Genomic DNA, 13,417 nt, shown 5'->3' with positions numbered 1-13,417 from the left:
TACAGGAATCACACCCTCAATCCTTACTTTCATGGTGCAACTTTCTTTTTATGTAATTTATTTATTTACTCATAATATTATGCCTGCGATATTTATTTTTATTTTAAAAAACAATCGGGCTATCAGAAATTAAAAAAATCGGTGTTTCTATTTGTACAAAAGTATACCTACATTGTTCGCCTTCATTCTATTATAATTTCAAAGAGAAAAAGCACTTCCTACTATCGACATTAGGCTAGAAATGAACTGAGGTTGTCATACTTCCGATCGACTTGCACGACTGCAGGCTTAGTCGGTACGCAAGGGTTAAAAGTTAAAAGAAAAAAATATATTTTTTAGTCAAAATATTTATTTACATTCGTATTCTTGTACTTTTACAACATTTTCTTGAGTTCTCGATATCGCTAAGATCACCTTGTAGATATCATCACTAATTTAGATTTCTTTGGCGTAAACGATACTCGATTTCTGCAAATACAAGCATATGTGTTAAACTGGTTTGCTTGTGCAAATATAATTAGAATCCATCCAATAGATTTATTTCATAAGGCTTTATATTGAGAATAACAATGAACTACAAGAACATGGAGTACATGTAAGGCTGAATTTGCCCCTTTTATACAGCAGATGGTCTCGCTTTACTGAGCAGGGAGAACACCAAGCTGTTTGCTTGCACCAAGCTGAGGGTAATTTGTCCTTCTGTTCCAGGTGACCGCGAAACTGAAGGTTGCTCAATTTATGGAATACAGGCTGTATTGCCATACATGGCTTCCATAAATCCACTAATCACTTGCAAAATTGTAGCAAATTATATTTGGGAATAGTGCAACATTCTGTATGGGAAGCGTTTTATAACAGACTTGTCTTTCTCTAAAGTAAATATTTGGCAAAACCCATACAAACTCATAATGGAAAGCTATATTTACCTGGGCTACTTATATGTAACATTATAGGCAGATACATGCAGGATGGTGCATGTGTCTGGTGCTGTCACTCAATCTCTGAAGAAGATCATACTGAAGATACAGAAGCAATAGTGCTGGCACTTGCACAGGTACAAAACTTACCTTAATATCTCAATCTGTATGTTGCCATGAGATTGCAACAGCTTCCTTAAAGGCTGGCAACGCATCTGTGATTCCTCAGGTATTGCAAGAGAATGTGGGGGGCGGTGGTCACTTAACACCAAGTACTGCTTTTCCATAAATAAACGAAGTATGAAACATGTCACAATAATTTGTTTGTATTTTCACATACCTAGGAAGAACAAGAGCCTTTCTTGCCTGTTTTTTACTTACTCACTGGTTGTGATGCTGTTTATTCCTTCAAAAAGCTGAAGGTGCATTTCAAGCATGAGAGGTTTCTATCTCTCATAGAAGTATTCATATGAGTCATCAAACAGGTAATAGCTATTGTTGAAAAGTATTTCGCAAATATAAAGATATGCCTAGTGTTGATAACTAAAGCCCACTTGTGTTTATAATAGTCGAGGTATCATTATGCGGTTTCTGTTACGGGTTGCTAGATAAACAAGCTTATTTAAACGTTTTTTGTTTACAATAACCATACTGTAAACAAAAAACGTGATTTATGATAGATTCGTGCTGTGAGTGACGCCGCTCTTTCAGAGTTAATGTAAGAATGATATGTACAATAATACTGTGTTCTGTTTCACGTCAAGATTTTTAGTTTTAATTTTTGAAAAGAGACATTCCAAGAGTATTAAAGGCGACTATTACGAAAAAAAAAATTAATTAATAACAGGCAACATACGCATTCCAACTTTCAACGCCCTACGTTTCTATCAGAAAAAATACAACTTACGAAGATTCATCCTCATCAATTTCTGTTATGTTTGACATTACTGATGGTCTTACTGTGGCTTTCCTCAGTCGATTGGGTCTATTATTTAAATACAACCAAAATATAAATTAAATTTGAAAACAAAATTTATGAACGATGCGGGACCGGAACCTCTCGCGTTCCGTGCGAGCGCCCTTCCACTGAATCAACCGTTCGAATGACGTATCGTTGATAAATCTTGTATGTCTTGTTCAACTCTCAGGTGGTGGCTTCATCTACAGGATCTGTTTTGTGATCAGGGTTTTGGAATTAATCCCAGAAGTGAGGGTTTCCACTTAAAAAATAACAAATTGTTTACAATCAAAACATCTTTAATTTATTTTCCTATTATCGTGCACAAAGTTCGATTTTGCGCATGCATTTGCGTTCGCAAAGTACCACTTTCCCACACGTTGACACGAGCGTGCGGGAATGTAGCTGAGCGTGCGGTTACATAAAAAAAAACCTTGCGCAACTTAATAGGAAAAATAGTATACAATACTAGTGCGAACGTAGCACGTTGCGCACTTGTATCGTAGTGTTGTCCTATCTGCCGCAAAACTGCGATTGAATCTTAAGTCCGAGGCGAGGCGAGTCGGAACTAACGAGCGACAGGTCACCTGGTGTTAAGAGAAAACGCTCACCACGCCACCCACATTCTCCTGAATTGTAATAGACAGTTATAGACAAATGAACTTTACTCAAATGGGTATAAACTAAGACTACGATGAACGTTGAGCTCGTGTTATTACAAGAAGATTATAGATGGTCCTAATGGCCCTTTTTGCTAAATGAATATTTTTTCAATATCAGCTGCTTTCCAGTATTTAATATACGTCAAAAATCGTCACCTTTTTGCTCTTAATAGTGACTTTCTAATAATATATATTTAATTATAATAGCACTAGAAATAAGGGATTGCTTGTAACTATTTCTAGTAGGCTTCATAAGATACATAATAGCTTTAAGGGTAAATGATTATAACTATAACTTTTATAATAAAGTCCCAGCAACTGTTCAGGTGTCTCATTAAAAAATGGTTCTGTCATAAATCCTACTACTCCACAGCTGACTATCTAAGTGATCGGACAGGACCTGGGACTAGATTATGATTGTTTTATAGCATTAACAATGACAGTTCAATATTGAATATTTTATAAAAAAAAGAGCGCAAACAAAGAATTCTGGGAGAGTTTCTTGCACTGCTTCTTGACATAAAAAAGAATTCTAAAGGAATCTAATCTATAACAAATTCCGTCAACGTTGGACGTGTATTACGTATCGAGATACCTCGGGCGATGGGGACCTTAGTATCATGGTCTCAAAGAACACAGAGCGGTATGTTGGGTCGTGTGCTTTACTCTTTGTTAAGTTGCTTGTGGGGCGATTGGTGGCTCATCAAACTTAGCCCCCCAAAAAAAAAATTTTTTCTATTTTTGAATTTTCAATATCGCATATCGTTAGTTCGTAGTTTCTTCTTAATTGTTCGCTATAAATAATTGTTTGTTCTTTTGTTGTTTATTTAAAAACAATTAATTAAAAATGGGGGGAAACGCCTACTATTTGGTTCTGGCACTCGCCGGCCGCTACCCCACGCTACGCTAGGCTCGTGCGTTGTTTTAACTGTTCTAACATAACCTAACCTTACCAATTTTAATGAATTGCAAATTTAAAAAAAAAATCGAGAACAAACAAATGTTTATAGAGAACAATCAAGAACAAATGGCGAACTAACGATGTAATAAAAAAAAATAAAAAATAAATCTGGAGGGCTAACTTTCCTGAGCTGCGATTGGTGGTGCGTTACGTCTTGAATGATAATCGCACTATCGTGTCACTGTTTTGGAAAAAATTACGCCGCTAAACATTAGGTGGTTAATTTTCTTACTTCGTCACTTGATGGCGAAGAAACCTTCAGAATGGATATAAGATAGGTTGTTCTTTTCAGTTTGAATTAAATTTTACTAAAAAACGTAAGATACGTGTTTGTCAAGAAGTAGGTACTTATTATTAGGGCATACATGGGGCGTACGATAAGTTCTTACCTGTGTCTTATGTTATTCCATTCCTGAATTGTGATATCTCCCCACATCAAAAATATAATTCCACTTAATAATAATATAGTTCCATGAAAAGCCCAAACATATTTCCAGATTCGTAGAGATTTCTGCAAGTATAGTACTTGATAGTAAAACAATCTGTAATGTTAGCAAAATTTCAGCAATATCAGTGACATCATGTTGGACACCTCCAACATACATTGCTATGTAGACGACAGCACTGGTGATACCGTATACATGGTCCATGCAGGTCTCTCTTGGGAAATAATCGACAAGTGCCAGGAGAAACTTATGTCTTCTATCGTGTCCTCTCTTGAAAAGGCCGCGGAATGCAGTAAATTGAACCTTGCCCAATTTAACCACCAGCATACTTAAGTTTGCGCGTTTACCACTAAAAAAAACCATTTGTCGTATCACCGCTCTTCGACAACACTTTATAAACTCCTTAAAGCTTCGCCTAGTATGGGTATACTGGGTCTCGAACTCTCGAGCGATTGCCAATTCCCGGTCATCTGAAGGGCAAACCGAAATTGGCTTCGAAGAAGCTGGGCATCATAAATAGAGCATGGCAATTATATATCAAGCCGGCCCACATTTTAGCGCTCTAGAAAGCGCAGGTCCGGCCACACATGGAGTATTGCTGTCATCTCTGAACTGGCGCGCCCTAGTATCAACTCGATCCATTTGACTGCTTTGTAACGCAGAGCAACTTGAATTGTCGGGGACGCAGTGCTCTGTGAACGGCTGGATCACCTGGCGTTGCGTAGAGACGTCGCTTCATTGCGTGTCTTCTACCGCATTTATCACGGGAGTGTTCCGGAGAGCTGTTTCACCTGATTCCTCTCGCCGAATTGCACCTTCGCACGACATGGCACAGATATCATCCCCACCATCTGGATGTGTCCTCCCGCCTCCACAGTGCGGTACTACAAAGCTGTGGGGAATGAGAGTCATGATATTTGAGTACATAAAATATATCGTATATAGATAAGGTTATGATTGCTAAATGTTTTAGTCATACCTGCAATTTATTAGTAACCTCTCCAACACACAATGGTATCACAATTCCGGGCAAGTTTCCAATTATTTTTATTAAAGTATTCATTGAGTTAACATACGTTGGCGACAATTCCTATAGACATTAATTATGTTTATTTCATGGAATTACAGGATTACAGGTCACGTGGTAGTGAGGGACAACACCCGTCCCTTATTTTAAATATCACCGTATGTCTGAATACAGTAGATGGTTATCTACTCTATTCAGCCTAGCGAAACTCTCTAAGAAAAAAGCGATTCACTCGATTGTATGAAACGTGCAGTCATTAATAGTATGGACAGATGACGGCTATAATCTTGAAAAAAACGGAGATAGCCGAAGTTCACTACGTTCTATGTAACTGTTCGCTTTCAAACTTAGCCGGATTATATATCGTCATTCTAATGTAATTACTATTTAAAACTTATGTCAAATCATTGCACGTTTCAAACTAAACTAAATTTCAATTTTTACTTAGGCAGTCCCGCCTCTTATTACGTAGTATTTACATCCTCTTTGGACAAGATACTACCGTGTGTATAATAAATACGAACAGTACCACTAGACAGAGCGGCATCTAGTAAAGACTAGGACCAAAAACTAAAAGTCATGTTTTTAATCAGAAGTACCAAACATTTATAGCAATGAGATCATGTTCATAGTGATGTAGTCATAGCTAAACCTACAAGATGGCAATAAGTCATCGAACAAATGGCGTAAATATACTGTTATGTGCGTGCGGAATCGCACCAGGATAACACCACCCCATCTCCTCCCATGAGTGTCGTAGGAGGCGACTAAGGGATAGATGCGTAGAGACGTCGCTTCATTGTGTTCTACCGCATTTATCACGGGGAGTGTTCCGAAGAGCTGTTTCACTTGATTCCTGTCGCCGAATTCCACCTTCACACGACAAGACACGAATTAGGATATCATCCCCATCATCTGGATCTATGGCGGTCCTCCACAGTGCGGTTTTCAAGGAGCTTTCTTCCACGTACTACAAAGCTGTGGAATGAGCTTCCTCGTGTGGGACGTTTCCAGGACGATACGACATGGGTATCTTCAATAAAAGCGCGTACAACTTCCTTAAAAGCCGGCAACGCTCCTGTCATTCCTCTGGTTTTGCAAGAGAATGTGGGCGGCGGTGATCACTTAATACCAGGTGACCCGTACGCTCGTTTATCCTTCTTCTTCCATAAAAAAGATATATAGAACGGAGGATGGGCAGCAGCATCCTTCTGAGATAGCACCACCATCAACTTACATAACACAAGTCTAAAGTGATATCCATTGCTGCGGCAGTAAGAACGACAGCTATGGTCAGCATAGTTGGGCCTGGGTTTACTGGTATCACCCACACCATCGATATAAGAAGGCCAGGCACCACGTGAGCTATAACCATAAAATAGTAATTTAATATTATTTCCATCACATTATATAGGTTAATAACCGCAAACGACAAATTGAACGTACAAGTCGTAATACAAGCGTACGACCTGATAAGTTTGACTCGGTTGAGTTGAAATAATGATCACCTCTTAGATAATTTATAAGTCTAGATAGAGTCTTTTGCTGTTAGATAACCGATGAAAACATGCCAGGAATATTTGCTTAGTATGTGTGTGTTCAAAACACAATTTTTTTCAACGTTTCCACAGCAATCATAGTCTAAGGGACTTATTTCCAAACATAATATACAAACAGCTACGACATATATCCATAAATCATGTAATTTTTTCGGTCTTGACGTATTTTTGTACCAGTGGTTAGTTTGAATTATTCATTTCAGCCAGAAGACATCCTCTGCTGAACAAAGGCCTCCACAAAAGATCGCCATGACTATTGGTCCTGCGCTGCCCTCATCCAACGTGTTCCGGCGATCTTGACCAGACCGTCGGTCCATTTTGTGGGGAGCCTACCAACACTACGTCTTCCGGTACATGATCGCCATTCGAGGACTTTACTGCCCCATCGGCCATCTGTCCGTCGAGCTATGTTCCCTGCCCACTGCCACTTCAGTTTCGTAACTGGGCGTTGTCGGTGACTTTGGTTCTCCTACGGATATCCTCATTTCTGATCCGATCTCGCAGAGAAACTCATAGCTCTCTCCACTGCCCTCTCAACGACAATGAGCTGCCTCATAAGGCCCATTAGCGACCACGTCTGCGTTCCTGATGTCATCACTGGTTGAAAACTTTCATCTTCAGACACTGTGGTATTTAGGACGCTGCCCATGCGAGATGGAATCGACGAGTTTCTTCGTCTTTCCCGAAATTGGACCTGCCCAACAATTTGTCCAAGGTAGACGTACTCGTCAACAATTTCGAGAGAACAGGTCCCAACTTTTATGGGAGTAGGGGCAACATGGGCATATCTTCGTCTTGTCAATATTCATTTTGAGACCTACTCCTTGGGAAGCTGTATTGAGGCTATCGAGCATATGGCATAACTATTATATGGTCTCTGCCATGATTACGATATCGTTTGCGAATCGAAGGTGAGTGATGTATTCGCCGTTGATATTGATGCCCACTCCGTTCCAGTCCAGAAGACATCTTCCAATACAGCGGTGAACAGCTTCGGCGATACGACATCGCCTTGTCTGACTCCCCGCTGCAGTCGGATAGGCTTTGAGAACTGATCCTGAAGATGGACTGACATGGTGGCGTTTTAATACAAACACTTCAACGCTTCGATATATCGATAATCACTGGGGCACCTCTGAAGAAAGTGAAGCACCGCCCTAATCTCGATCGAACCAATGTTTTCTCATATTTTGTCTTGACGTATTTTTGTAATTTTGAATTATTATGAAGAGATGTAAAGAACAATATGAAAAGAGGGCATATTTTACTAGAAAATGTCGAAAATAAAAACAATTCAAAGGCACTTACAAACAACTACGACATATTTCCACAAATCTTGCAGCATTTTCGGTCTTGACGTATTTTTGTACCAATGGTAGGTTTGAATTATTAATGTGCCAAATATGAGACGCAGTAGAAACGGCAGCGCAGTAAGTGCTGATGCCTGCAAAACTACTATTTAATATTATCTGTCGCTGAGTAAACATAAGACACACTGCATAATATATCAAGCATACCTCATAAATGGTGTATTTCAAAACTGAACTGTAATACAGCGGTCCATGTAAGCATACTGCAATAATCAGCCAAGCGAATCCGAAATTTAGAATACACACGCACCAAAACGGTACAGATCTCAAAATTAACTTCCATGGTGCTTGTGAATTTGTTCGCTGGAATACAAGATTTTTTTTAAAGTGAAACTTTTATTACATTGTCTCAAACTTTTTCGTCTGTGTGACGCGTGATGGTCGGATGGCGCCTATAGTTCGCAGCAGCTGACCGTATTCAAATTTCATCATTTTTAACCCTTTTCAATCAATATTGTTAACCAGGGCTAAGACACAGAGTTCAATAAAAATATTAGTTGGAGACTTAGAGTCTACTTTTATTATTTCCCATTATCATTCCAATTTTCCAAGCATAAAATTAAGATTGATAAAGCGATCTTTATACCCTTAATGGAATATTATTCCAAAAATTTTTAGTTAAATTTGAAAAAAAGTTTCGCTTTTTCCGTGGTTTCATAAAACCACACAATCCTTTTTTTATTATTACTTTCACGCTTAGATTATTTATACGTCTACATAGACTATGACAGCTGTGAAAATGTCGAAAAAAAATTATATTTAGAACTAATCTCTATTTTTTAACGCACACTAGAACAAAGTGTCATTGTCACACACACTAAAGTATTATTCGTGACCTGTTTTTCTAGGTTATCTAACAGCAAGAGACTATCTAGACGTATAAATTATATATAAGTTTTTAGGAATAATAGAGAGCTACATAATATATCAAGACTGGGCATAAGTTTTGTTACAAATTAAATTGCATATATTGACGTAAGTAATATGATCTCAAAAAAAAACACACAACTTCGGGAGTGCCGGCAGAAGTGAAAACTTGGAACATTAACGTTGTGCATTTTTAAATATTTTGGAATGGTAAGGGAATAATTTCGCATGAATTTCTTTATTTATCAGTATAAAAGTACTAGCATTTATGTGGTTATATACAATATTCAATAATTGCGCGAAAAATGCTCAACGCTGCTAAAGAAGTTTTCACTTCAAACACTTATATATATTACTATTACTTATATATACAGAAATAGATAAAAATTCCATACGACCTTACTACCTTCGTCTTCCAGTCTACGGATAAAGCACAGACGAGTATAAAAAGAAGGACTCCGTGTCACCTTACATAACAGTGAAGCACCAAAACAAGCGAGTAAATACATAGCCCCACGCACATACTTACACTAATACAAGCCGATCGGCAGCCATTATGAGATTTGCCATCGTCTGTGACAGATCAGTTTGCGTCGCAATAAAATATTTTAAAATGCCGTCGTGCGTTGTGATAAAGTGTAAAAACGATACTATAAAAGTATTAGTGGCCATATATGATTATTTACGGGAGAAAAAATTGTGTAACAAGTATCCCCCGTAACCGCATCGCGGATTCCTTATTTTTTTACTCGTTCGTGGGATAAAGTAATAAATAAATCTGTCAATACTTAACCAAACAATGGAGCCAGTTAGTCGGACAGTAAATCATGTCAAATTAATAAAATTAATGCAGACTGGTGGTTTGCAGTGGTATACTACGTGAACGTACATGTATAGTGGTGACGGAGCCAATCGTATCTTTCAAGTAATCCAACTCATATTTGGATACAAACGAGTGTTTATCCGGAGAGTCGTTGACAACCACGAGCCATAACGTCGCCCATAGAACCTGAATGGTCCCGCCAACCAAAAACCCGACAGACCATTTGGAGTAATACTGCACTGCTGCACAAATAAGGAACGTCGAACATGTGCCTGTAGTGATTCCTGTGGGAAAGAAACAAATACAAACCTACAAAGAGATTTATTTATTTATGTAGGCAATCAAAAAAGATCACAATAATTTCTTACCTACACTCGTAGTTCAAAATTTCATTAAGAAAATAAGGGACGAGACGAGCAGGATGTTCAGCTGATGGTAATTGATACGCCCTGCCAATTACAATGCAGTGCCGCTCAGGATCCTTGAAAAACCCAAAAATTCTGAGCGGCACTACAAATGCGCTTGTCACCTTGAGACGTACGATGTTAAGTCTCATTTGCCCAGTAATTTCACTAGCTACGCCCTTCAGACCGAAACACAGTAATGCTTACACATTACTGCTTCACGGCAGAAATAGGCGCTGTTTTGGTACTCATAATCAACCCGGCATCCTGTGCATAGGAGCCTCCCCCTGGTGAAAAACGGTATTATATTAAATGAAATATTAACTTTAAAGATGCTTTCTGCAACTAGCGGTTAGTTTATTAAAAAATAATGAAAGTCTCGAATAAACGAATCTAAAACATCTACGCCAATGTCTAATTTGTCTATTTCATTCTATGACCGACACATTAATTGTAATTATTTAATCAAAATATAAAATTATCACCTACCGCAATAAGCCCACATGAAATAGTGACGTTCGGTAGGAGGGACCCAATACCGCAGCACTTGCGTCATACTTGGTAACATCGCACCCTAAAATAAACTGCAATATTATATATCTCTTTCAGATTTTTAAAATTAAAGTTATTGTATTTTATTATAGTCGCTAATAGAATACCTTTCTTTATCTTTTTACGGTGTGTGTGGATGATGCAGCCACTGTACTCTATAACTTTTGTATTAATTTACATTTACGTTTTTGACTTACTCGTGTAAGGCATTGACTATTTGACGTTTGAGTATTTTTGTTGCATCCATTACATATATAAACGATGAACTTGTAAATGTTAATTTAAAAGAGCGGCAATGAGTATCTTGCCACTTATTATTAGCTCAACCCTTTACGAAGTGACGTACAACGTCCCACCTCTTACTGCGGACTTGTACTCGTAGTGCGCGGCTGGACAGGGCGGGGCGCGGTGTGCGCCGGTGATGACGAGCACGGTATCACTGACACTGTGTCCACGGGTGCACAAAATGTATTCACAATGTCCAAACACCGATAAATCATGAGTAAGGTATTAATAAATAAATTAAATATTGTTTACAAACCGCACAGAATCCATTTATAATGCGCAGTACGAAGAACAACCAAAAGCTATATAAAGCTGCAGAAGGTATCAGACAGTTCACCACACCGGACATGATACCTGCAATGCCCACAACCCAAGTAGGGCCATATCTGAAATAAAGATGATTTTGAAAAAAAAAAATCATGTGGTGTCGTGGGACACCAGGTAGAATCGACACAAATTGCAAAAAAAAATCGTGCTCAATTAGGTATTATACACTACTCGCTTGTGTATGCGACTGTCGCGCCTGCGCACGTCTCATTTAACGGTTTTATTCCACGCACTTTTTTCCACGGATTTTTTCTTACGGTTTTACGATCACATTTTTTTCAGTTCGGTCGCGCAGCAAAATCCCTATCCCCTCCAAGCCTGCCGTAAGAAACTTCGTTCCAAAAAAATAGATACATGAGTTATTTACATGACATAATCAATTAATTTGCTTACCGATCTCCAAAGTTATGGAAAATTGGAAAACAAATACAATATCCAATGTGATAGGCAGCTAATAGAAGAGCTATTTTGTTATCATTCCATTCCGTCAGTCCTAGGCCACGCTAAAAATTTATTACTACTACTGGTTAGGTATATATAGTATATTAATATTCCAACAACACAACAAACCGCTAGTTGCAGAAAGCAACCTTAAAGTAAATGTTTCATTAAATATAATACCGTCACTTTCTTTTGCATTTTGACAGTCAAAGATAGCATGTGATTAACGGCCGTTCCCAATATATACAGATAGAGATAAATTACTACCTTCTACTGTCAGTAATTAGCTGTCAATAATCTGAAGCTGTCCCAATATACCCGATAAGTCATTCTTATCGCTTTATATTGGGACGCGTCAATTGCAATTTCCATACAAACTTTATATCGCTGGTAAGCTATCTAATATATAGTCGTCCCATTAACAGACAGCGTGCACGGATAAGGTGAGTTACCGTCGATAAGTTTGTTGGGACAGAAAGGTCAACGATAGTTACGATTTTTATCTCAAGTAAGACATAGACTGAATATTGGGAACGGCCGTGAAATATTAACTTTAAGAGCACTTTCGCACTATGTCAGATTAGAATCCGATCCGTACCCGTGAAAATACGGTTCGGTGTCGTCGTAGAACTATTATAACGGAATTTTCTATCGTCAAGGAAATAAATCGGATCTAGTGCGCTAACTACCATAGAAATAGTTCTAGGACGTTCAGCTGATAATAATTGATACGCCATGGCCATTACAACTTATTGCCTGTGTATGTACACCTGCCAACTGTGGTGTAATTATTCAAACAAGACCTTAAGTTCACTAAGAGTGCAATATAATGATTCCTATCGAGCTCTTATGAAACTTCCAAGGTATTGCAGTGCTGCAAGTATGTTTGCGAGAGCGAGAGTGCCCGACTTATTGCGACAATAATTCGCACAAGAATTGCTTCTTTTTGGGATCGAATGAGACGCTCCACCAACGGAATTCTGATGACTGTCTCTAACAATGTATATAATAACGATATTTTCAAAAGATGGATGGACATCCATCTTAATTAAAATAGAAAATAAGATATTTAATATAAGTAAGTAATTTGTAATTTATTTAATTTATTTTTTTTGCATGGTTAGTTAATTCGATTTAGTTGTAATTTAATTGTAATTTTGATTTTAATTTGTATTTTCTATGGGTTATGCCTGAAATAAATGATTATTATTATTACAATGCAGTGCCGCTCAGGATTATTGAAAAACTCAAAAATTCTCGCTCTTACAAGCGCAATTGTATCGCCGCTCGTCACCTTGAGATAAAAGACGTTAAATCTCATTTGCCCCGTAATTTCACTAGCGACGGCGCCCTTCAGACCGAAACACAGCAATTTTTACACATTTCTGCTTAACGGCAGAAATATGCGCCGTTGTAGTACCCATAATCTAGCCGGCATCCTGTGCAAAAGAGCCTCCCACTGGTCACTTCGGACCGTGTTTTCACGGGTACGGATCGGATTCGGATTGGACGAAGCTCTCGCGCGAAATGTAAGATGTTTTCTGCAACTAGCGGTAACAATAGTAAATATTTAGTTAAGTAAGTAGTTAGAACTAACCCCATATCTAGCATCGGGTTTCGTAATCCTTAAATCTGTGTGATTTACAAAATAACTTGGTATTTGTTGAGCCGCTTCCACCATGTCAACAATATGTACACTAAGATTGTAACGTACGATGTAGATGAGAAAATAACCGAAGAAAATCATAATTCCTATCTGCAATTATACAGAATTAGAATTTTGAGTTAATATTTTATAATTTCAAAATAATTTTGCTA

At 38.1% G+C, this 13,417-nt stretch overlaps 1 protein-coding gene across 1 annotated transcript; it reads right to left on the bottom strand.

Moving 5' to 3' along the window:
• Window positions 1-332: 332 nt before the first annotated feature.
• Window positions 333-13,213, bottom strand: LOC126966244 (vesicular glutamate transporter 1-like). The gene is made up of 11 exons (XM_050810205.1): window positions 13,197-13,213; window positions 11,088-11,217; window positions 10,484-10,568; window positions 9,657-9,874; window positions 8,048-8,203; window positions 7,839-7,974; window positions 6,209-6,336; window positions 4,924-5,034; window positions 3,888-4,009; window positions 1,825-1,902; window positions 333-468 (listed from the first exon to the last, which is right to left on the bottom strand). Exons 1-11 carry the CDS (start codon window positions 13,208-13,210, stop codon window positions 411-413), a joined length of 1,236 nt encoding a protein of 411 aa, XP_050666162.1. The 5' UTR covers window positions 13,211-13,213; the 3' UTR covers window positions 333-410.
• Between the last annotated feature and the right edge of the window lie 204 nt (window positions 13,214-13,417).

Source organism: Leptidea sinapis, chromosome 9 (genome assembly GCF_905404315.1).
Source record: "Leptidea sinapis chromosome 9, ilLepSina1.1, whole genome shotgun sequence".
In the NCBI taxonomy this organism is placed as follows: domain Eukaryota; kingdom Metazoa; phylum Arthropoda; class Insecta; order Lepidoptera; family Pieridae; genus Leptidea; species Leptidea sinapis.
The sequence above is the reverse complement of the archived record's forward strand: the minus strand, read 5'-3'. Positions and strand labels throughout refer to the sequence as shown.

Bases quoted from the DNA above. Each gene is read 5' to 3' on its own strand.
- LOC126966244 (XM_050810205.1), bottom strand. The intron at 9,875-10,483 runs GTAGGTGATAAT...TCTTTCCCACAG, and splicing joins TTTCATGTGGGCTTATTGCG to GAATCACTACAGGCACATGT. The intron at 8,204-9,656 runs GTACGTTCACGT...CTTGTATTCCAG, and splicing joins GCTCCGTCACCACTATACAT to CGAACAAATTCACAAGCACC.